Source organism: Daucus carota, chromosome 9 (assembly GCF_001625215.2).
Source record: "Daucus carota subsp. sativus chromosome 9, DH1 v3.0, whole genome shotgun sequence".
Taxonomy (NCBI): Eukaryota; Viridiplantae; Streptophyta; class Magnoliopsida; order Apiales; family Apiaceae; genus Daucus; species Daucus carota.
In genome coordinates, this window is record NC_030389.2 from 8,300,309 (window position 1) to 8,324,640 (window position 24,332).

Below are 24,332 nucleotides of genomic sequence, written 5' to 3' on the forward strand. Positions count from 1 at the left end.
TCACTGTTTGGGCCATATCTGGAGTTCTAGAAGTCCAAATCAGGCGATTCAAGAGCCCACGCGAAGCTTAGAACAAGGCCTTTAATTCAGAGGTGGACTTGCATTTTTATCCCAGTCTAATCAGCCCAGAATCAGAGTCAAAAAGTCAACTGCGAATTTCCACTTTTGGGAATTCTATTCTGATTCGGAAATCTCCTTGTATTTTCATTAATTCATTAAAAATACTTTTAATAGAGATATTAGGGATTAGTATTCAGACCTAATTAGAGAGACATCGTACGAGATAGAGAAGGGAGGCACAAGCTTAGAGAGAAAGAAGAAGCGAGACGGAAGAGATTTCGGCCATTGAAGACATTCAGTGGATTTGTTTCTTCATCTCTTTGTTTAGAATTCTCTCCTTAACTCTTGTTATCATGAACATGTTTTTCTTATTCTTGGTTAATTTTGAGATTTTGAGATTTTGAGTATGAACTAATTGTATAAAGTTGGGATTATTATGGAACCCTAGCATGAGGATTTTGGTGTTTTGTTAAGAATATTGTATGCAATTTCATGGTTTACTCATTCGAGTGTTTTTCATGTTAATACTTGCTATTGTCTGATCAACTTTAGTGGGTTATCGAGTTAATCATAATACTGAGAGGGTTATGATTAATTGACACAAAACTTGAATGGTGCATGATTATATCTTTTGATTATAATTTAGTTACGGTATAGACATATATTGTGACCATGCATAGCTTTGTGAATTGATGCTTAATTGGATTCCGAATATTAAATTGGCATAGACATATGTTGGTTTAATTGTAGGAATTATACCATAGTGATTTCGAGAGAAGCCTGTGACCATTGAATTCTAGCTAGTAATTGTGATTTGCTGCAATATTTCGCGACTCTTTTACCGATATTCTTGTGTTAGGGGGAAGTAATTATCCTGACTTATCTTCTCATATTTGAAACTCTTTAAGCTCTTTAGTATAATTTTAGTTGGTTAAATTTAGTTTTAGTATAAAAACCATCACCAATTTATTGTGTGTTCGATAGCTAGACTGTTAGATTTTATTTGTGATTGATACGTTTAAATAGTCCTTGAGGAACGATATCTGGTATTTATTACTATATTACTTGTTTGCGATTGTGTACACTTGCACATTAGTATTTTACGCAACAAGTTTTTGGCGCCGCTGCCGGGGACTATTTTAGTTATTAATTGCGAATTTGATATTCTTACAGTTTGGTTTTTGGTACTTCTGTTCTAACGGGAGTAATTTTTTGTGTTCATCAGGTCTCTTTGTGCATGAGCAAAAGACACCCAGTGGTATTTGCTTTTGATCCTGAAATTGAGCGAACATTCAATAGAAGAAGAAAAGCACAACGCAAGATCAAGAAAACACAAGTAGCTATGGATGACAATGTTAATAATGGAGACATTCCTATTGTTCCAAGGGGTGCATTTATTGTGGATGATAAAGATCGTGCTATTCGGCAATATGCGGCACCCCGTTTCGAAGAATTAAATTCGGGGATCATAAGACCCAATATTCAAGCAACACAGTTTGAGTTGAAGCCGGTCATGTTCCAAATGCTTCAGACTATTGGTCAATTCAGTGGGATGCCTACCGAGGATCCTCACCTTCATCTTCGTCTATTCATGGAGATTAGTGATTCTTTCAAATTTCAAGGAGTACCTGAAGATGCTTTGCGCTTGAAATTATTCCCTTATTCTGTGCGAGACAGAGCTAGAACCTGGCTAAATTCTTTACCGGCAGGATCAGTCACAACATGGAATGATTTGACAGAAAAGTTCTTGAGCAAGTATTTTCCTCCCAATATGAATGCAAAGCTCCGGAATGAGATCAATTCGTTTCAACAGCAGGATGATGAATCTTTGTATGATGCATGGGAGAGATTTAAAGAATTACTCAGAAAATGTCCTCATCATGGTATTCTTCATTGCATTCAGATGGAGACTTTTTATAATGGTCTCAATGCTCAAACAAAGATGGTGGTGGATGCATCAGCAAATGGGGCTCTTCTCTCTAAGTCCTATAATCAGGCTTATGAAATTCTTGAGACAATTGCTACCAACAACTATCAGTGGCCATCTTCTAGAGCTCAAACAGGTAAAAAGGTAGCTGGAATCTATGATGTGGACTCTATAACTTCGATGAAGGCTCAACTAGCATCTATGGAGCATATGCTCAAGAATCTGAGCATGGGCAATAATCAATCTAAGGAGCAATCCCTCAGTTCACAGATTAATCAAACCAAGAATGTTTCTTGTGTATTTTGCGGTGAGGCTCATACTTATGATAGTTGTCCTTCAAATCCAGAATCTGTCTTTTACATGGGAAATCAAAATAAGGGTGGCCCTTACTCGAATACTTACAATCAGTCATGGAGGCAACATCCTAATTTTTCTTGGAGCAATCAAGGGGCGAATTCTGGAACTTCAAATGGCAATGTAAAGTCCAATTATCCACCCGGATTCTCTCAACAAGCACCTCAGTCTAATTCACTTGAAAATATGTTGAAGGAGTACATCATCAAGAATGAAGCAAGTAGATCTCAGACTGAAGCTTTGGTCCAAAGTCAAGCGGCATCCTTACGAAACTTGGAGAATCAGGTTGGGCAACTAGCGAATGAGCTAAGGAATAGACCACATGGCACTCTCCCTAGCGACACCGAAAAGCCTAAGGGTGTTGGAAATGAGCATTGTAAAGCCATGACACTGAAAAGCGGAAAAGTTTTGGGGAACAATGCTACTGATGCCAAACATCATGATTCTGTTGAACCTAGTGGCAATGAGGAAATTTCTGATGATAAAGAAAGCGATAATGACAAGGTATCTCCACCAAGGGCTTCTCCCGAAAAATCACACATTCAGCCACAACCTCCATTTCCTCAACGGTTTCAAAAGCAAAAACAGGATGTTCAGTTCAAGAAATTTCTTGATGTTTTGAAGCAGCTTCACATCAATATTCCACTTGTAGAGGCTCTTGAGCAGATGCCTAATTACGTGAAATTCATGAAGGACATTCTTACAAAGAAGAGAAGGTTGGGGGAGTTTGAAACTGTAGCTCTGACTAAGGAGTGTAGCTCATTCTTGCAACATAAATTGCCTACAAAGATGAAGGATCCAGGGAGTTTCACTATTCCTTGCACTATTGGTGACTCTTATTGTGGGATGGCATTATGTGATTTGGGGGCTAGCATAAACTTGATGCCTATGTCGGTGTTCAGAAAATTGGGGATTGGAGAAGTTCGGCCTACTACTGTCACTCTTCAACTAGCTGACAGATCTCTTGCTCATCCAGAGGGAAAGATTGAAGATGTTCTAGTCAAGGTAGACAAGTTCATATTTCCTGCTGATTTCATCGTGTTGGACTATGAAGCTGATCGAGAAGTTCCCATAATCTTGGGAAGACCATTTCTTGCTACAGGAAGAACTCTCATCGATGTGCAAAACGGAGAGCTAACTATGAGGGTTCAAGATGAAAAGGTGACTTTCAATGTCTTTAAAGCAATGAAATATTCTGATGATGTAGAAGATTGCTCAGCTATTACCATATTTGATGAGCTAATTTCTGATAAATTAGACTCTAATTCTTCTCATGATCCTTTGGAGCAATTAATATTGAATGTTTCTCAAGAAGAAGATGATAATGTTGATCTCTTAGCTTGGTTGGAAGCTAATTCACAAATTACAAGAACTAGGGGACGCTTTGAGTCCTTGGATCTGTCGTCAAGGGAGTTCAAGACTCCTAAGCCATCAATTAATGAACCACCAGAGTTAGAACTAAAAGCTCTTCCTTCTCATTTGAAATATGCTTATCTGGGACCTTCTTCCACTTTGCCTGTTATTATCTCTGCTGAATTATCTATTGCTCAAGAAGAGAAATTGGTAGAGCTTCTGAAGAATCACAAGAAAGCTATTGGGTGGAGTATTGCAGACATCAAAGGTATTAGCCCTTCTATTTGCATGCATAAAATCTTGTTGGAAGATGGTGCCAAAAGTTCAATTGAAGGCCAGCGCAGATTGAATCCTATTATGAAGGAAGTGGTGAAGAAAGAGGTAATTAAGTGGTTAGATGCTGGAATTATTTATCCGATCTCGGATAGTGCATGGGTGAGCCCAGTTCAGTGTGTTCTTAAGAAGGGTGGAATCACGGTGATAAAAAATGAAAATAACGAGTTGATCCCTACGAGAACAGTCACCGGTTGGAGAATTTGCATCGATTATCGGAAGCTGAACAAAGCCACTAGAAAAGATCACTTTCCATTGCCCTTTGTTGATCAGATGTTGGATAGACTGGCTGGACGAGAGTATTATTGTTTTCTTGATGGGTATTCTGGCTATAATCAGATAACAGTTGCTCCTGAAGATCAACACAAGACTACTTTCACTTGTCCTTATGGTACTTTTGCCTTCAGAAGGGTGTCATTCGGGCTATGTAATGCCCCTCCAACTTTTCAAAGATGTATGATGGCTATCTTTTCAGACATGGTTGGTGACTTTCTAGAAGTATTCATGGATGATTTCTCAGTATTTGGGGATTCTTTTAATGATTGTCTTTATAACTTGGGGAAGGTTTTGGAGCGATGTGAATACACCAATCTTGTACTCAATTGGGAAAAATGCCACTTTATGGTGAAGGAAGGAATCGTGTTGGGGCATAAAGTTTCAAGGAAGGGAATTGAAGTTGATAAGGCGAAGATTGAAGTCATCGAGAAGTTACCTCCTCCTTCCTCTGTGAAGAGCATTCGAAGTTTTCTTGGGCATGCAGGTTTCTACAGACGGTTCATTCAGGACTTCTCCAAAGTTTCTAAGCCTCTTTGCAAGTTATTGGAGAATGATACTCCCTTTCAGTTTGACGAAGCATGTTTAAAGGCTTTCGAGGAGTTAAAGCAAAGGTTGATTTCTGCACCTATTATCATTGCACCAGATTGGAGCTTGCCATTTGAATTAATGTGTGATGCTAGTGATTATGCCGTGGGAGCAGTCATGGGTCAAAGAAAGAACAAGGTATTTCATCCTATATACTATGCAAGTCGTACTTTGACTGGAGCTCAATTGAATTACACGGTGACTGAAAAGGAGCTTCTTGCCGTAGTATTTGCCTTTGACAAGTTTCGCTCTTATCTAGTTGGCACGAAAGTGATTGTCTTCACTGACCATTCGGCAATCAAATATTTAATTGCAAAGAAGGATGCAAAGCCTCGGTTAATTCGTTGGGTGCTTCTACTTCAAGAGTTTGATATCGAGATACAAGATAGAAAAGGTGTAGAAAATCAAGTGGCTGACCATTTATCGAGAATAGAGTACATTGATGAATCTTCCTCGATGATTCCTATCAAAGAGACATTTCCGGATGAGCAAATGTTTAAGGTACAACTCTCTAATTTTACACCATGGTATGCTGATTTTGCTAATTATCTGGCTACGGGATTGATGCCACCAAATTTATCTAGCCAACAGCGGAAGAAATTCTTACATGACATGAAATCTTACTTTTGGGATGAGCCTTATTTGTTCAAACAGGGTGCTGATCAGATGATAAGAAGATGTGTTCCTGACTATGAGGTAGAAGATATTCTTTTCCACTGCCATTCATCTCCTTCTGGTGGACATTTTGGTGGACAACGCACAGCTGCAAAGGTATTGCAATCTGGTTTCTTTTGGCCTTCTTTATTTAAGGATGCGCATGCCTATGCTGTCAGATGTGATCGTTGTCAAAGGGTTGGAAATATATCAAGAAGGAATGAGATGCCTTTGACAAATATTCTTGAGGTAGAGTTGTTTGATGTGTGGGGAATTGATTTCATGGGTCCATTTCCTCCTTCTTATAAAAATGAATACATCTTAGTGGCTGTTGATTATGTCTCTAAGTGGGTGGAAGCTGCTGCCTATCCCACTAATGATGCAAAAGTTGTTGTCAAGTTCTTGGACAAACACATCTTCACTCGCTTTGGAACTCCACGAGCAATCATCAGTGATGAAGGTACGCACTTTGTGAATAAATTGTTGTCCAATACGTTGGCTAAGTATAATGTGAGACACAAAGTGGCTACAGCCTATCATCCGCAAACTAATGGGCAAGCTGAGTTGTCCAATAGAGAAATCAAGGGTATTCTTCAGAAGGTTGTGAATCCTAACCGTAAGGACTGGTCTACAAGATTGGATGAGGCACTTTGGGCTTATCGCACTGCTTATAAAACTCCGTTGGGTATGTCTCCGTACCGCTTAGTTTTTGGGAAGGCGTGTCATTTACAAGTTGAGCTTGAGCATAAAGCTTATTGGGCTCTGAAAAATTTAAATTTTGACATGCAACTGGCCGGTGAAAAGAGAAAGTTACAGCTTGATGAGTTAGATGAACTCAGATTTTTCTCTTATGAGAATGCTAAGCTCTACAAGGAGAAGACAAAGAAATGGCATGATAAAAACATTCAGTCTCGAGTGTTTGAAGTGGGGCAACAAGTCTTATTATACAACTCCAGGCTAAAATTATTTCCCGGTAAGTTGAAATCTAGGTGGTCCGCGGTGCAGAGCTCCTGGCATGTTGCTGAGCGCGAGACAGACTGCCAAAACCGGCATTCAATTTTTATTAAACGGCCGTTTTCGCCTTCTGTTTCCACATACATGAGCGTTGCTTTAGCGCTGCTCTAACTCTTCTCTTCAGCGCCTGGGCTTTGCTTTCAGCCCATTCATATTGCAATCCAGCAGCCAGCCCATTTGTGCTTTTAATTTTATTACGGAATTCTACTGAAGCTTACCTTACAGGGTGTGTACATCAAGCTCATCTATATACATTTGTGCAGGCCCAGCCCGCTGATCCGGCCCAATAGTAGCGAACAGTCCATCACAAAGCCCAACCCAAGTTTGGCCCATCAAGAAGCCCAGCAACTTAACTGCTCAGCCCTTTAGCGTGTGATAATTAATCACACCTTTTAATTTTATTACGGAATTCTGCTTGTGTGCTGGGCCTTGCTGATGATGTCACCTTGTGTTAGAATTATTGTAGGAGTGAAGAGTCGAACACTACACCAGATGAAGTCTCAAGCTTTTATATCACCTTTCCAGCCAGTGGACCACCATATCAGTTGTTTTAATAAGTGGATGGCAATTATAATATTCTGAAACAACTTTTCAGGGGAGTCTTCTTCTTAATCTTTTTTTTATAGAATTTTTTTTTAGTGATAATTATTATAATTATATTATATTATATGTTGTAGTATATTTTTATTCATTGAGGACAATGAACCACTTAAGTGTGGGGAGGGGTTTTCAACAAAAAAAAAAAAAAATTAAAAAATTAGTTAGATATATTTTTTATTGCCTTGTCTCATTATTAGAAAATTCATATTAGTTGCATTAATTGTAGAGCATATAGATGCATGTTTTTTTAGTAGATCATTTTTATTTTTATTTTTATTTTTTTTGTGCATTTTCATAATTCCATGCTAGTTAGTTATACCATGTTGACATCCTATGATGATTTATTTTGCATACTGTCTTGGTTAGTAATCTTGATTATATCTGATGTTGTGCATGCTTAGAAGTTGTTTGTGCGGAAATGTTAATTACATTATATAATGCTCTAGAGACAAGATTTTAGGCCAGCTTATTTCTTGAGTTTTAGCTATGAGCCGGGCGTAGAATTTTGATTATTCCCTTTTGAGCTTAGAGCCTATAATTCTTAAGTAAAGGGGAACTTTGGGATATACATGTCTTTCAAAAAAAAAAAAATATATAGAAAAAAATAGAACAAAAAAAAAAGAAGAAAAAATTGAAAAAAGATTGTAGTAGCAACAAAGTTCACAAAAAAAAATGGTGGTATAATTGACTAGGTTGAGCTCATTAATACTCGAGTAATTAAGTCTGAGGGGACCTTGTGCCTAGTAACCTAAAGCCTTTATGGTTTGGGATTGCTGACCCAACACTCGTTAAATGGGTATTAGTGCATAAATCTTTAGGGATCTCAACCATTGCACGGTCAAATAAGCCACCTAGATCCCATGTGTGAACAATTTGGTTGGTGAAGTCTTATGGTGGTCGTGACTCATTTACCCTGAGAAGCGTCCCGACCTTAGACCGAGCACATACACACCAAATAGTAGGTAGTGAAAAAAAAAAATAAGAGAGGCATGGAAGTTTCTTTGTGACCCTAAGCGAGAGTTGACTCTAATGTAACGGAGTGTTTAAGCATTATTCTGATTAACGACTTATGGCTAAGACTCTGTTGAAGTTTGTTGGTCTCTATTTTGTTTCACTAGAGAGCATGTTTTGAACACACACGATGCACTCCGCACTTACAATGAAAGAGTAGCATGACTAATATGTGAGATAGATATTACCTTGACTGTTGTATTTTCTGAGGATTATATGTTAACAAGGTTGATACTTGCATGATTGGAGTTGTGATATATTCATTTAGTTTGCATTCATATATGTTGCATATTTGAGACTTGGCACACAAAAAAATGAATTTTGTGGGTATATTCACTATAAACCCTCACGAGACCTTACTCGTCCACTAGAGCTGTCTAGGGGTTTAAAGGGCTTGTTGCATATGCCAAATGCAACCGTGATCACCTACGGAAGTGGTACTAATTAGTTTAGATATAGTTTTTGTTTTTTTCTTTGCCCGAGGACGTGCAAAATGCTAAGTGTGGGGATGTGATAAGCGTGAATTTTATCTTAATAGTGTCCCTGTATTTTAGTTATTTTGTACTTAATTGGATTTTTATTTAATAAATATTAATGTTTTATTGTAGGATGCAAGGAATTCTAATCAAATATGGAGTGGAGTTTAAATAGCAAGAATTGGTGATTAATTCGAATAAAATTCGGATTTTAAGGCCAGCTACGCAGCATTCACTGTTTGGGCCATATCTGGAGTTCTAGAAGTCCAAATCAGGCGATTCAAGAGCCCACGCGAAGCTTAGAACAAGGCCTTTAATTCAGAGGTGGACTTGCATTTTTATCCCAGTCTAATCAGCCCAGAATCAGAGTCAAAAAGTCAACTGCGAATTTCCACTTTTGGGAATTCTATTCTGATTCGGAAATCTCCTTGTATTTTCATTAATTCATTAAAAATACTTTTAATAGAGATATTAGGGATTAGTATTCAGACCTAATTAGAGAGACATCGTACGAGATAGAGAAGGGAGGCCATTGAAGACATTCAGTGGATTTGTTTCTTCATCTCTTTGTTTAGAATTCTCTCCTTAACTCTTTGTTATCATGAACATGTTTTTCTTATTCTTGGTTAATTTTGAGATTTTGAGTATGAACTAATTGTATAAAGTTGGGATTTTTATGGAACCCTAGCATGAGGATTTTGGTGTTTTGTTAAGAATATTGTATGCAATTTCATGGTTTACTCATTCGAGTGTTTTTCATGTTAATACTTGCTATTGTCTGATCAACTTTAGTGGATTATCGAGTTAATCATAATACTGAGAGGGTTATGATTAATTGACACAAAACTTGAATGGTGCATGATTATATCTTTTGATTATAATTTAGTTACGGTATAGACATATATTGTGACCATGCATAGCTTTGTGAATTGATGCTTAATTGGATTCCGAATATTAAATTGGCATAGACATATGTTGGTTTAATTGTAGGAATTATACCATAGTGATTTCGAGAGAAGCCTGTGACCATTGAATTCTAGCTAGTAATTGTGATTTGCTGCAATATTTCGCGACTCTTTTACCGATATTCTTGTGTTAGGGGGAAGTAATTATCCTGACTTATCTTCTCATATTTGAAACTCTTTAAGCTCTTTAGTATAATTTTAGTTGGTTAAATTTAGTTTTAGTATAAAAACCATCACCAATTTATTGTGTGTTCGATAGCTAGACTGTTAAATTTTATTTGTGATTGATACGTTTAAATAGTCCTTGAGGAACGATATCTGGTATTTATTACTATATTACTTGTTTGCGATTGTGTACACTTGCACATTAGTATTTTACGCAACAAGAACCCAGTTCGACATAGAAAGACGAAACATGTCAAGATAAAATATCACTTTGTTCGAGAAGCTGAAAACAAAAGGCTAGTTCATTGCAGTGCAGAAGAAGAACTAGCTGATATATTTCGTAGCCACTTCCAAAAGCAAAGTTTGAATCTCTAAGAAACAAGCTTGGCATACAAAAGTTTTTCAAGGAGTGTTAAACAGTGAATAACTTCTTTAGTTAGTAAATAAATTCTGGTTTATATTCATTAAATATAAACCTTTAATAATAATGGTTGTAAACCAATATAAATAACCGCCATAAGTTTACTATATTTATATTCAACCCAACAATATAAATAGGGTTGTATAATTTGTAACAATCAAGAACAAGAGTTATATTCTTATAAACACATTTGACTCTCTTTTATCTTCTCTGCACTATCAGCACAATTATCTAAAATATCTAACAGTAATAAAAAAATGCTTAGGGGTATTGATTGTGCATAAAAGAAGACGGACTAGAAGTCTGTAATTTTGTGATTACAATGTAACACCCCAATCCCACATTGAGAAGTGTGTGGACTTTAGTTCAGTTTATAAGCATAAGTACTACTACTAATTGCACCAACAAATCATGATCTTTTGGGGGCATGTGGTGGGCTTGTGGATTACCCAAGTCGTTGCAGTAGGGCCAGTTTATTTCGTCTTATTTTCAGATTCGGAGTTCGGGACTTGACCCGATTTTCGAAAAAGACTCGGGATTTGACCCGGGTTGTTTCATATGGTATTCAGAGCAGGCTCTCGAAAACTTGATTTGTCAAGTTGCCGGAGGTGGGGACACGAAGGCCGGTGGTATTATCCCGCAATGGACAGAGATCCGGAGGCGGGGACACGAAGCCAGCCGGTATTATCCCACAATGGCTAGAGAGGTTCGATCTGGGCCTATGGGCTATCCGTTTCGGCCTGACGAGGATGTCAGGAATTTAAGTGGGGGAGTTTGTAACACCCCAGTCCCACATCAAGAAGTGTGTGGACTTTAGTTCAGTTTATAAGCATAAGTACTACTACTAATTGCACCAACAAATCATGATCTTTTGGGGGCCTGTGGTGGGCTTGTGGATTACCCAAGTTGTTGCAGTTGGGCCAGTTTATTTCGGCTTATTTTCGGATTCGGAGTTCGGGACTTGACCCGATTTTCGAAAAAGACTCGGGATATGACCCGGGTTGTTTCATACAATCATTCCATGTAATTCTAATTTATCACGCTCAACTTTCAGAAAAACATTATCTTCTATTAAGATTAAGAAGGTACCTTAAGTTCTTACTTTTATATAGATAATCCCATAACCAGAGGTTTCCAAGCCAACAATACCCTGCAAGGAGAATCTGTATTAGGCATAAATTACAAATATATTAGAACCTTTTTTTGGACGCATCAATATAAAGTATAGAGGGGAGACTCATTGCTTTTAAAAGTAATATAGATGAGAACTTTTGTAATTTATCGAAGTTAATCAGCTACAATTCTCGTCACTGTATTTGTGAAACAATAATACCAGCCTGACAAGTTCTAATAAGCGTTCACTAGACTCCCAACATTATACAAAAATATTAACATATGGACCTTTGAAAAAATTCAGTAAAAAGAGCTTTCATGCATTTATCATCTAATAGAACTATAGGTAACTATACGCGGATTTAAAGCTACATCCTATTTAGGGTTCATGTGAATTAATAAGAAAGAAGTTTGGAATTGATGGACATATAGGTACAGATGCCCTTCGTTACCGTGATTATCATTCTTGTCGTCGTCCCTGTGGCCACTGGTCATTACCATGGAGGTGGTCAGGAGCCCTGTCCCAGAACCTTGTTAATAAAACCAGACACTTTAGCTTGCTCCGGTACAAATGAAATAAATAGTCTTTTATGCAATAATATTACATAATTAAGTGTATATATTTTATGTGTAGTTCCCGTAGTAGACGCTATTTTTATGAATGTACATCCAGTTTTACTTTTGTTAAGTTTATATGCCAAATCTTCGCCACTGTGTACATTTTTAAAACCATATCCAAGAACCCTATATATATTAAAACCTAGAATCTGACTTTGGGATCTGAACCCGTACAAAATCTGGGTAATATGTCCAAGAATCCTATATCCTATATATATATTAAAACATAGAATCCGACTTCCGGATCTGAACCCGTTCCAAATTTGGGTAATATAGTAGATGCCCACTATCATCGCCCCTAAGGTTGCTACATTAATGCTTCTTCTTCAATGAACAATGAATGCAGGTAGACTTTTACTATAAAATTGCATGTTAATTAAGGTCTTCATATTTTAAATCACTTGTCACTCATCATAAGAAGTACAAAAAAAGGGCTAGATAAATAACTTTTTAATCATTAGAATTTATGTTCGGGAACAAATCGAAAAGTTGTAGAATATTTTTTCTTGCTACTGTCATATTTGTCAATAGAAAATGAGATTAAAAAAAAAAAAAAAAAAAAAAAAAAAAAAAAAAAAAAAAAAAAAAACTTTGCAACCATAGTGTTAAGATATATGACTTAAACAACATAGTAGAATCAGATAGTGCATGATCATTTACCATACAACATGCCCTGAAAGGGTATGACGGGATAAAATGTAGGTATAAATGTCCACCCGTGGCCGTAAGTATCATTTCTAACATAATATTCTTAGACTCCCGTTAATCTTATGTTACTTTATCAACCACAGATACAGATACATTTTTAGTGTATAATTTCTTGTTGAATTGTGGAATCGTGGACTAGGGCAATAATAATTTACATCTTTGATCACTCTTCAAAGGTAAAAAATAAGTGACAGATGTATTACATTATCATTTTTAGAACTAAGAAAAATGATAGAGGAATAAATTACTAGTTGTATGTCAAAAAGTTGTAAAATATATGTGGCCCTGCCCACATTCAAAATTAATTGGAACAAAAAGTCTTTGACTGTAAAAAATCTGAAGCTTGGTGTGTTTTAATGCTATATACAGCAAGTTGATTTGCCAAATATGATAGTTATGATCTATTTACCAGTTTAGTACATTTCGCTTACCATCATATAAGTAATTTACTTGATACATCTTACACTTGTATCTGTGGTTGCTTGTGTATAAATATAATTTCAGGTAACTTGGTTGATGTTATGTAATGGCAAATCTTCAAGGATTATCTACTGTGACAGCATGCCAAAGTCTTTACTGGACCGAAACAGCAAGCTGAGATGCACCAGCCAGAAGCTGTTCAAATTCAGTTTATAACTTGAAGATTTCTTGAAGATCGTTTTGATCAATCAGAAATTGGCTAGGATTAACTCTGTAAGGAATCTAATATAGAATATATTGTTTACATAATTAATAGAGCTTAACTGATTCTCAAATCTATTCCTATTTTATTGGGATTATGATATGGGTCTTTCTAGTGTGTGCCCATGGGCACACATTATACACTATATTTGATGAGTTTGGTAGATTTTAATTGGTGGACTTGGTGTAAATGCAGGGGGGTCATCCTTATTTATGATTATATGACCAATAAAAATGCACCAAACTCGTAGGAGTTGGTGCTTATTGTGTGCCCATGGGCACACAACAAAAAAACCGTTATGATATACCTTTCCTTATTAATTTTAAACAGATTTGTATCATCTTTTTTATATTTGAGGCTTTCCGAGACAGCCCAAATTTGTTCATATCTTTTTCTAGCTTTAGGGAATGATTCATGCAATCAAATATTTTCTATTCCCACAAATGAATCAACTTAGAACTAGCTTTTTCTAGCTTTTGGGGAATGATTTATGCAATCAAATATTTTCTATTCCTACAAATCATCAACTTACGACTAGTCATTTGTATCCTTTCACATGGATAACACTTACAACCTTTCTTGTAAGCAACACACATTCATACAAGTTTTGAGACTCAACATACAAGCTTTATCTTTTCTCTCTCAAACACATTCAAACACAAACTCTAGAACTATATTGTTCATACATATATTATTAAAGAGAATTCATATAGTTTGAGTTGTAAGCATCTATTGATTAAAGTTGTATTGAAAGTTTTAAAATAGTGGCAAAGAGTTCTATGTCAAGGAGCTGGGTGCTTAAGGAGCTCATAGTTCTAAACACATTGGTGTTAAACTAATTAAGGAATTCAAGGAGTGGGACTCGAGAAATTCAAAGGTTCAGGAGGAACAAGCTTTTTAGTAAGTTGTGGGCTCGAGGTGGATTTAGTGTCAACAATCCATTTTCAGAAACTGGATTAAAAAGGAGATATATTATTGAATTTGTGAATGGTATTTTTCATTGATCAATAATGTATTCTCTTACCGGGTCGCAAGGGACCAGGACGTAGACCATCAGTTATTAGGTGTCGAACCTTAGTTATTAGGGGTTGATCATGGCTAAAACTCATTTATCTTCTTTATTATTTGTCATCTTTTAATATATAGCATCGTAATAGCTTATTGTTATTACCTGTTACTCAAATGAGCAAGCTCTTTGCATACTGTTCTCAGGTCAACAAGTAAATTTTTAATATTGTGGCATACATGTGACTTGCAAATTATTTACTAGAGCTACAAGAAATCACGAATTATTTACCATATAACACCCAACAATATTGTAATTCAGCAGTTAAAAGGATGAACTAACCCCTGCATTGACAAATTATGTACCTCTCCTTTTCCGTATATGATTCCCGAAGTCCACATGATCTGATCTCCTGACTCACGTCTGTCAGGATCTAAGGAATCTTTCTGTTTCTTCAGCCAACACTAAAATACAGAGAAGCAGCGAAAGAACAGAATTAGGTAATATGTTTACTAAGTGCCTATTCATATTAGCACTGAAACCAAAAAAAAAATAAACAGAATGAGGTAGTCATGTCTATGAAGTGCCTATTTATATAAATAACTTATGTTTTACCTGCTAAACATTGAAAGAAAAATATATGATTTCCTGCCTTACAGACTTACAATTTCCTTTTGGGAAGCTCCCTACATCCAAATACTCTGCTGCATTATTCCTAATAGACTAAGTGTGAGGGGATAATTAATTGAACTGTTCATTAAAATTGTTGCTACAAATTCAAAACTCTAAGGAAACTTCAATTTTGGCCTTCGACATGTAGCTCAAAAATACATATATCTTCACGGTGCAGCGCAAGACTGGCACCACAGTTCATCCTGGGATAGAGAATACAGCAGAAAGCGCCTTAGACAGCAAGAAGCATCATCAGTACCAATTTCTCATAAGCTGCAAAGATGTAAGTTCTTAGTTTGAGCCTATCAGGCTATGGCTACATACCTAAATCTATGTCTTAACTTTAGTTGAAGAAATATAGTGGTACGGACATCTCAATCACTGAATGACAGGTGTCATCTTGCCAGGGTCTTTATATGTAGCTAAAAGGTACCAAGTGTACTCTTGACATGGTTTTTAGATACAATTCCTGAGTTTGAAACCTGGGCCCCTCTATAGCCCCACGTATACAGAACATCCTCATATTTTTTCTATACAAAATCCATCCTATGAACCGGGTTGTGCTGCTTGATGCTCTATGGTCATATATAAAGGTTGAATATATTTTGCCTACTAAAGAGGCCATAAATGGTAACTCAGCTGCTAACTGAGATCACACTCAACCACCACTCCACCAGGATTACATTAGGTGCATCGCAGGTTCAGTTAGCCCCAAGGGTTATAGCCCCGACTTCAACATCCAAATATTCCTGCATTATGTAATATTCATCCCTAGCTTAGATTGGAAAAATATATAACACACCACTTATCCTGACACCCTGTTTCGATATGTACAAAATGCAGTCTCATTGCATTCGCATAAAATTTACAAGATTACTATACACATAATAAAAATTGTAACAAGATTTTGCAGATCATATATCAAACTCGAAAAAGAAATTAAAAAAAAAAAAATAAAGGCAAAGAGATCATACCTCACCAAACTTATTCCCACAAGCATCTTTATCACCACAATACACCCAAGAATCACACAAACACTCCCCTTTCTCACCACCACACATCTTCTTACAAGCCTTACAACATTCCTGTGCAGAACCTGCCTTATGATTAGCACCCCATCTCACAGCATTACCCCAAAGTTCCATATGCTCCACCCCTTTACAACACTTTGTATTTCTCCCCAATTTTTCACCTTTTTCATCAAAAGATAGATACAAATATACAATTGAACAAGAAATGAGGCTTAAAGTGAGAAAATAGAGACGACAACGTCGGGTGAGGTTGGAGCTGATTTGCCTCCGACCCATGTGAGTTTGAGATCCGAATTACAAAACCCAGAAGGAAATTGTGTTGCTTTGTTCTGGAAGCAGAGATATGCTTTTAGTGCACTTTCGTCGCCTGAAGCCTCGTATACAGTTGACACGTGATAAAGTTGTTTGATGAAAGAGATGCATGGATCTTCGGGCATTTTATTATCCTCATTTTTATTCCGACTCGAAATACTTATCGAGTTTTCTATCACGTGCCAACAATAAGCACAAAATTTAATAAATTCGTCATGTTTAGATTCGCTTCCCTTTTTAATAATGATGGATCCCCTGCAGCTACAACTACACCATAAAAAAAAAATTAAATTCATAAAATTTAGTGCTTATCATGTGTCCATGGGCACACACTAGACAAACCCGATAATTATATATAATTTTTAAAATATAGCCGATCAACTAATCAGTATCGTAAAAAAAAATTAGAAGTTTAACAATTATTTTTAGCCAATCAACTTTACCCAACATTGTTGGAGATGCTCTTGAACATTCAAAAATGTTGGCCAAAATGTATATCAAACGGCTTTGCTATAATTAGTTATATTTAAAATTGTATTTTAATGTTATTTCAATTTATTATAAATAAAACTTATTAACTTAATAATTAACTTAATAATATGATAATAGATGATGTGAAATTTCACTACATGGTTCGACAAATATAATATTTTTTCCAAGTCTATTATTTTGGACATTAATTTAAAAATATTTGAGATTTGGAACCATTTTTCGAATAATTTTGCCTGACCTCACAGACTTGTTTCCCCAGACGATGATGTTCAATTTGTTATTACCACATGTAATGCCTTGCAAATTCCATGTTCTGTAATTTAGGGCTGATTATTCGGTAAAAACCGAACCGAATTACCGAATACCGAAATAATCGAAATACCGAATAAGCTCAAAAATCATAACCGAATAGTGAACCGAATTAAATTCGGTTATTTTACCGAACCGAAATTTTTATTTCGGTTAAAACCGAATACCGAAAAAAAAAACCGAAATTTATAAAACTAAAAAAAAACATGAAATTGTTTGAGTTCCATTGAATTGACACCCAAATCAAAGGTGAGTTGAATTCAATGATTTCAACTGATTTCCCCAAATCAATTACACCTACCTTAATCGATGAAGATGTATAAGATGTTGCGTGAAGAAAAAGAGGCATCAGTGATGCCATCGAAACCCAGAAGACAAGATTGAGGAAGATGCTGGATGCTAGTGACGAGTGAGGTCCGGTCAGTGAACTCTGGTGAGCGAGTCGGTGTGTTTTAACCTTTAATTGAACAAGAGATAGTATTAAGATTGTATTGGAAAAATAAACTTTTATGTATATATATATAATATATATTTTTTTTTAATTTTAAATATTTCGGTTATTCGGTTTTTTCGGTTAATTCGGTAAAAAAACCGAAATACCGAAATACACAGAAAACCATAACCGAAATATTTCGGTTCAGTCGAAATATTTCGGTAATTTCGGTTAACCGAACCGAATGCCAGAGTATATGATGACAGATCCCCTTGTTTATGTGAAAAAGAACGAGGTCAAAGTTAAGGCTGCGCAAATAATAGGTAAAGCCTATGAAAGCCTTACTTTGTCATCCCCATGTTTATGTCAAAAAGTTTGTAAAAATTTCACATCACAACTGACAATTACTTCACAACTATTTCTACCTCAAATAAGTGCAGAAATATCTAACTACTCTTTCTCAATTCCCTTGAGATGATGGATTAAATAAAAAGGCATAAATAAACACAAAGGAATTCAACACAGTTGTCACGAGCAAACTCTGAATTATTAAAATAGTCTTAACAAACATCAAATATGTACTCGAATATAGAAAATCCTAATATGCCAAATATTCAGGCTCGGAAGAAACTATTCCACTAGACCAAACTGCAACAAAGAGAAACTCTGTTTGTGGACTTAATAACTAGGTATGAGCCTCGCATCCACGTCCTAGAGCTCTCCATTGTCCGCATTTCAGATCTGAGACGGGAACAAATTATAAATCAGTGACACTATGTGTGCAAGCCGCCACGCAAGCTACTAACTCATGGTCATAAACACCACCACTGCTTCTAATAATTGTATAAATTTTGAAGAAATATATGGACTGCGAAATGGTCTACCTCAATAGTACGATCCACTACCACTGCTTCCCATGTAACTGCTTCCTCCCAAGCCACGACCAGAACCAGGATAGAGCGAAGAATAAGATCTACTAGGAACCTTCAATAAAATTACATACACATGGTAAGGAACAAATACTGTATCAAAAATCCTTAGAGAGATAGCAATGTGAAAGAGAACATACATCACCCCCACGAGACATATAATCACTATAGCTTGAAGAATACATTCCATCACCAACATCACTTCCACTATAAGAACCTGCAATTAAAATTTGTTGACAACTATCATTTAAGATAAAGTTTGGATCCATATATTTTATGCATCAGAGCTTGAACACGTTGACAAATACGTACCTCCGCCATAATCCATGATTTGACGACGACTATAAAGAGCACGAGAATCCTGACTGGGAATTGAACTTCTGCTACTGTATCCGATTTCAGATCTTCCGATTCTGGCACTAAAAAGAGTCAGGAAAGGCATATTAAATCCTGAAATGTGCATCCTAAAATTAGAAAAACTAATTCAAAACTTTGTACCTCTCACTATAACTATCCCCATACTGGGAAGCGCTGCCACGGGGTTCATACTCCAAACGAGGACGTGATTGGCGGAGCACTGGCTCAGCATAATGGGGATGAACATCATCCTAAAATGTAAAAGGGACACAAAGTCTTATGACTTGACCAAGGATAAAACTGCAAGACCAATTGAGAGGGTAGAGTAAGAACTTCACTAACCAGGGCACCATATGGACGTTTCGACCCAGAAATTGAGTCATAATCACGAGGCCGTCCTTCACGGTAACTTGGAGGTGGCCTTTCAAATCTTTGACCATAGCCATCATCAACATAAGCTCTCCTTGATGCAGGACGAGCTGCACTTCGGGGCACATCGGTGTATCCAGATCCTCGAGGGGGGTATTCATCCCGGTAAGATGGACGTCTTTCTGGTGGAGCAACCCGGGGGCCATAATCTACAGCAGGCCTACTCCTAGGAGGCAGTTCCTCCCGCCTTCCATAATCTTTCCTCGAGCTGCTCTTTGGGTATGAAGGAACTACACGCAAATTATGTAACAATCATTAAGTGTAAACTATTCGCAGGTTATGTAAAAGATGAAACCACATCATAGAAGTAAAAAAGCTGAAAAGGAACTATACATACCCGGAGGAGGTCTCCTATCATAAGACCTTGAAATGGGAGACCTTGAAATGGGAGACCTGGGAATGGGAGCTAACATTGTCCTTCCCCTTGGTGGCTTCGCGATAACTTCTCGCCTGTCCCTAAAAGCAGGAGGCCTCCTTAGACCACGATTGATAGGTGGCAGGTTACTTCTAACACCTCTTGCTTCACGGACAGGAAGACTACGTGGCGGAATTGAACGTCCCCAAGGAGCCTTAAAGCCATGTGAGGCCCCATGTGCAGGATAAAAATCACCGCGAGAATTACGCTTGCCTTTGCCTCTTGGAACTGGCCTCGATAATCTGGCTCGGACTTTAGCCTGCTTCGAAACAAACCATTAAAGATATCCAGCAACATATCCAAAAAAAAAATTAAAAAAATCCAATTAACTATGCTAACCTTGCTTTCACCTTCCCCTAACTCTGTATTGTTGATGTTTTTAGCACATGTCACAGCAGAATCATGGGTATCAAAGGTAATAAATCCAAAGTCCTTCCTCTTAGCTGATGGCATGTTACGAGCAAGCTCAATCTTTTCAATCTTTCCGTACTTCTTGAGAAGATCCCTTACACGATCCTCATCCCATGAGGCAGGCAAGCCATCAACAAAAACCTTTTTGACCTGAACATGTAAAATATGACATGTATAAGTAAATATCTTAAAAAGAACTCGTAAAGATGTACAAGTATAAGTAAATATCTTCAATGCAATAGAAACACATATAATAGGGCACAAAATTATTGGTGGCACCGCAGAAGACAGTAAATGATTTCCAAGAACTCAGTCCACTGTTTTTCAAATTTTATTTCAAGCGATATCAATAACACAAAAGGTTTTGCTTCAACAAATCAGAGTAAAAAGATCTTTAAAAACCTTAAGCTTAATTTGGGATTGAAGTAGAAGGAAGTGCATTACTCAGCACAGTAACACAAAAAAAAAAATAAAAAAGCATTTGACTTGGAATCAAATCCATGCATCATGCTAATTGTAATGTCCAGATAAATGGTAATACAGAGTACCATAGTGTAACAAACCACGGATCTTAATAACGCAAAGGCTATTCCGATGCGTACCTGAGCCATTATTTCATCACCAGGGTCGATGAAGGAATCTGCAAACGAGACCTTGGCAGGTCTATCAACCCCAAACACAACATCTCTTTTCTGCAATCGCCTAAAAGAATCCATTGCATCTGAACGGGAAGAGAACTCCAGAAAAGCAAATCCACGGTTCATACCATCATTGTTACTATCTTCAACTAAAGTCAAATCCTCAATGTTATCAACTCCGTAATGCTTCAACTTATCTTTCAGCTGGAAGTACAACCAATTAGTCAGTAGTGCCAAAATGTCAAATAGCAAAGCAACTCTGATTAATCTTATACATATATATATATATATAGATAGACAACATGAAACACACAAGAGAAAAAGGACACAAGTGTGAAACATACATATTTAATATTTTATCCTTGAGTACCCATGATCTAAAGGATTATGATAATATTAGACGTCAATTTAGAGGGAGAATGAATAACAACCCCGACATCTGCTTAAATATTTAGCTAGATAGATAAATAACTTGATGAAGACACAGAAAGTTCCTAGTCTACTTACAGCTTCCTTCGTCCATGCCTTGCATATGTTACCTAAGAAAAGGGTGTCGCTGTCTTGGCTCTGAGTAACACCACATTTTTTCCCATTAACCTGGAATTTGGTAGAAATTATGATTCAGGATAAAAGAAATATCAATTTCCATGACAGCTATGACAGGATCACAGAAAATACCACAGGGTTTTTAAGATCAGAACATGCTCTTTTAGCTTGTTCTACAGTCGCAAAACGCAGGAATGCAAATCCCTTATTTTTGTTGGTCTGAGGATTCATCATAAGTCTGACTTCAGTTACTTCTCCAACTTCACTGAAGACTTTCCTCAAATCAGCCTCAGAAGCATCCTTGTCCAAGCCACCAACAAAAATCTCAAACTCTTTCCTTTTTCGCCTCTCTTTGAAAACGTCATGATGCTCCTGTTCCTCAGCATCAGCCAAATCAGTAGGGCCCTCGCCGCCATGCTCTAAATCCTCCTCTCCAAGTTCCTCGTGACCGTCATTTATTTCTTCAACTTCCTCACCCTCTTCCTCGCCAACAATAGCCCCTTCAGAGTCTTCTTCTATTTCCTCAACCTCTTGAAAATCATCATGTTCAGGTTCCTTCTCATCATAGTCCACCCCACCATATTCTTCAGCTTCGTCTTCTGGCTCATTGTCCTCCAAATCTAACCGCTCACCTCTCTCATATTCCTCAACAGACTCTTTTACCTCCTCTTGGTCTGCCAGGCAATAATAAGATATGTCCGATGCGATCAACAGATAGTTTATTGCAACAACCATAATAGTACCAACATAAAAGAATTGAAACTTAAAAGTATTCCACAAACAGTTCTAAATTCTTTGAGGTCCAGCTTATCATGATAGTTATATGCCATAAAGAATTATAAAGACGACCTTCTGTCGTCTACCAGTGGTCTAAGATCATGGATCACTTTCTACAACGTAAAAAAATATGCAAAATCTGTCCACAGAATATTGCAGCAGGGTACAAAAAAGCCATGTAGCATGCACTTGCATGTATGGCGGTATGCACCAAGAAATCCATTTGGTTCTCTATTCTTGTCTTATCTTGACGAGAATCTGTAACCATTGGTAATACATCACCAGAATTAAAGTAAATCCTGCAAACTTCAACTAAACCAGTACCACCGCAAGAAGTTGTAGTGAAATCTCCATTCATAGGTGCAGTGACCATTAACTATGCAAGGCCAGGAAAAAATCTCAAGCCTGTTTAAGACAAATTAGGATAACCAGTTTACTTACTGTGAACCATCCTTTTTTGCCTGTTTATTTAGCCGATATATCAGAAAATATATATTACAGGAGCAACGGTATCTTCAAAGCATTAGCATCTAAAGTCTTCCACCATCAGGAAGTTACACACTAACTCTTGCAAGGTTGTATTACTTCAACATTTTCATCTTCTCAATGATTAAGACGCAACTCAATCATCTTAAACCAGGTAGCGATAAGATCTTAGTTAAAAGCTTCCTGTAACTCCATAAGTTGACACATTCGGTATAATTTATATCCCACAATAAATAAATTCTTTTTTTTCCCAATTCTAAAGCACAGCTGGGAACACCAAATTCATATCTTACTTGGGACCTCAGACATTTATTACCTAGCCGCAACAAAAAAAAAAAACAGATTCTTTAACACATAAGAACCAACAAAAGTATATCTTCCAAAAAAAACTACTCACATATATATTAAATAGCCTCGATACACCTTAACAGGATCCGATTTTAATATCAAGAGAATTCAATTTCATTGCAACACAGCCCATAACTAATTCCCCAAGCAACGCGACAAAACAAAATCCCCTATACCAGGTGACCACGGCCGGTTACCACTTAACATATCATATTTCCATGACGTAACCACAACGAAACTCTCTTTTCCTAAAACCAATACTGAATTCTACCACACAACTAGACAAAAAAAAAAATACAAATACAAATTCACCAAAAGAACATATTTCCAACACATGTAAACTAACAAACACACAAATACATTGACAATACAACTTCAAGTAATGAGCATAACTTCAAACATAAACCAATCAAATATTCTTTAAACCCCTTAGAAAGACCCAATTTCAATCTAAACAAGCACAAATACATCGAATTTTCTTTAACCACCCCCTCCCCCAAGAAAATCCAATTTTCATCAAAATATTTACATAGGCAATATATATACTTTCCACCACAACCCATCAAAAAGATCCAATTTTTAACCCAACCCATCACCAATCACACACAAAAAGCAAACCCCACAACAAATTCAATCAAAAAATCACAAAAAAAATCCACTCACTTGTAAAAGAAGGCGGTTTCTGCTGAATCTCCTCAGCTCCCTCCTCAAAAATCTCCTCAGGATCCTCATCTTCTTCATAATTCTCCTCAATTCTCACCTCCTCTTTACTGACCTCCTCAACTTTTTCCTCCTCTTGAATCTTCACTTCTTCTTTGGGAACCTCAATCTCCTTGGGCTCCTCCTTGGGCTCCTCTTTGGGCACGCTTTTCGAGACACGACCGCCTCGTCCGCCGCGCTTGCCTCGCCCTCCCGCCCCTCTCTTCGCTGCCTTGGGTGGCATGTTGCTGATGAATTTGTGTGTGTAAAAATAATTGGGGATCTGATTGAGTGAAACCCTAGAAGCGGTGATAATTTATATTTATCGAATTTTAACTTTTTATATGGGTCTATTTCTAATTTTTCTTTTCTGCAAGAAAGCTATTTCTAATTGGATAGTGATATGATTTTGTTTTTTATAAACAAGCACAAATTCAAACCCATCTATCGTTCTATTTTAGATTTTTTATTTTGATGATAGAGTGTCGAATTAAAATTAACGTTTAATGATGAGTTAGCAAAATTTTGATATTTAATATTTGTTTGATCTATTTAATATTGGGTCAAAGGTGGTAATAATAAATTTTTCTTAAAAATTATTTAGTAGATTTGAAAACGTCTCTTAAAAATTATTTAATAGATTTAAAAACGTCTCGTAATCGAGTTCATGGAAAATTGTACTTTTCATTATTGATTTTTACTAATAATATTAATTTATATATTTTAT

General features: G+C 36.7%; 2 protein-coding genes and 1 non-coding gene across 5 annotated transcripts in view; all 3 read right to left on the reverse strand.

Annotated features, from left to right (window-relative positions):
- Window positions 1–16,441, reverse strand: part of LOC108202688 (uncharacterized) — a 34,602-nt gene extending 18,161 nt beyond the window's left edge. The window contains exons 1-3 of one of the 2 annotated variants that reach the window (XM_017371204.2): window positions 15,968–16,438; window positions 14,687–14,785; window positions 11,297–11,344 (exon numbers count right to left, since the gene is read on the reverse strand). In XM_017371204.2, coding sequence (XP_017226693.1) covers window positions 11,297–11,344; window positions 14,687–14,785; window positions 15,968–16,300 — 480 coding nt within the window. In that variant the 5' untranslated portion in view covers window positions 16,301–16,438. Of the gene's footprint in view, window positions 1–11,296; window positions 11,345–14,686; window positions 14,786–15,967 lie in introns of both variants that reach the window. The other variant, XM_064084690.1, reaches the window with a different exon arrangement.
- LOC135149859 (small nucleolar RNA R71) lies at window positions 1,841–1,947 on the reverse strand. The gene has a single exon (XR_010288064.1). It is a non-coding gene; the product is annotated as a small nucleolar RNA R71 (small nucleolar RNA).
- Window positions 16,442–18,052: 1,611 nt separating the features above from the next.
- On the reverse strand, window positions 18,053–23,958 carry LOC108202669 (uncharacterized). Of its 2 annotated transcripts, none has more exons than XM_017371181.2 (12): window positions 23,570–23,958; window positions 21,428–21,969; window positions 21,257–21,346; window positions 20,714–20,953; window positions 20,040–20,261; window positions 19,623–19,959; window positions 19,199–19,515; window positions 18,998–19,107; window positions 18,812–18,912; window positions 18,640–18,716; window positions 18,455–18,554; window positions 18,053–18,311 (listed from the first exon to the last, which is right to left on the reverse strand). In XM_017371181.2, the coding sequence occupies exons 1-11, from the start codon at window positions 23,847–23,849 to the stop codon at window positions 18,456–18,458; spliced, it is 2,415 nt and encodes an 804-aa protein (XP_017226670.1). In that variant the 5' UTR covers window positions 23,850–23,958; the 3' UTR covers window positions 18,053–18,311; window position 18,455. The 2 variants fall into 2 exon arrangements, with proteins under 2 accessions (XP_017226670.1, XP_017226669.1); XM_017371180.2 differs by having other exon boundaries at window positions 18,812–18,918; window positions 23,570–23,956.
- Window positions 23,959–24,332: the final 374 nt, after the last annotated feature.

Coding starts and splice junctions, on each gene's coding strand:
- LOC108202669 (XM_017371180.2), bottom strand. CDS start 23,849: ATGCCACCCAAGGCAGCGAAGAGAGGGGCGGGAGGGCGAGGCAAGCGC. Junction 20,954..21,256: donor AGGCATGGACGAAGGAAGCT/GTAAGTAGACTA, acceptor TTGTACTTCCAG/CTGAAAGATAAGTTGAAGCA. Junction 18,717..18,811: donor AATCATGGATTATGGCGGAG/GTACGTATTTGT, acceptor TTTTAATTGCAG/GTTCTTATAGTGGAAGTGAT.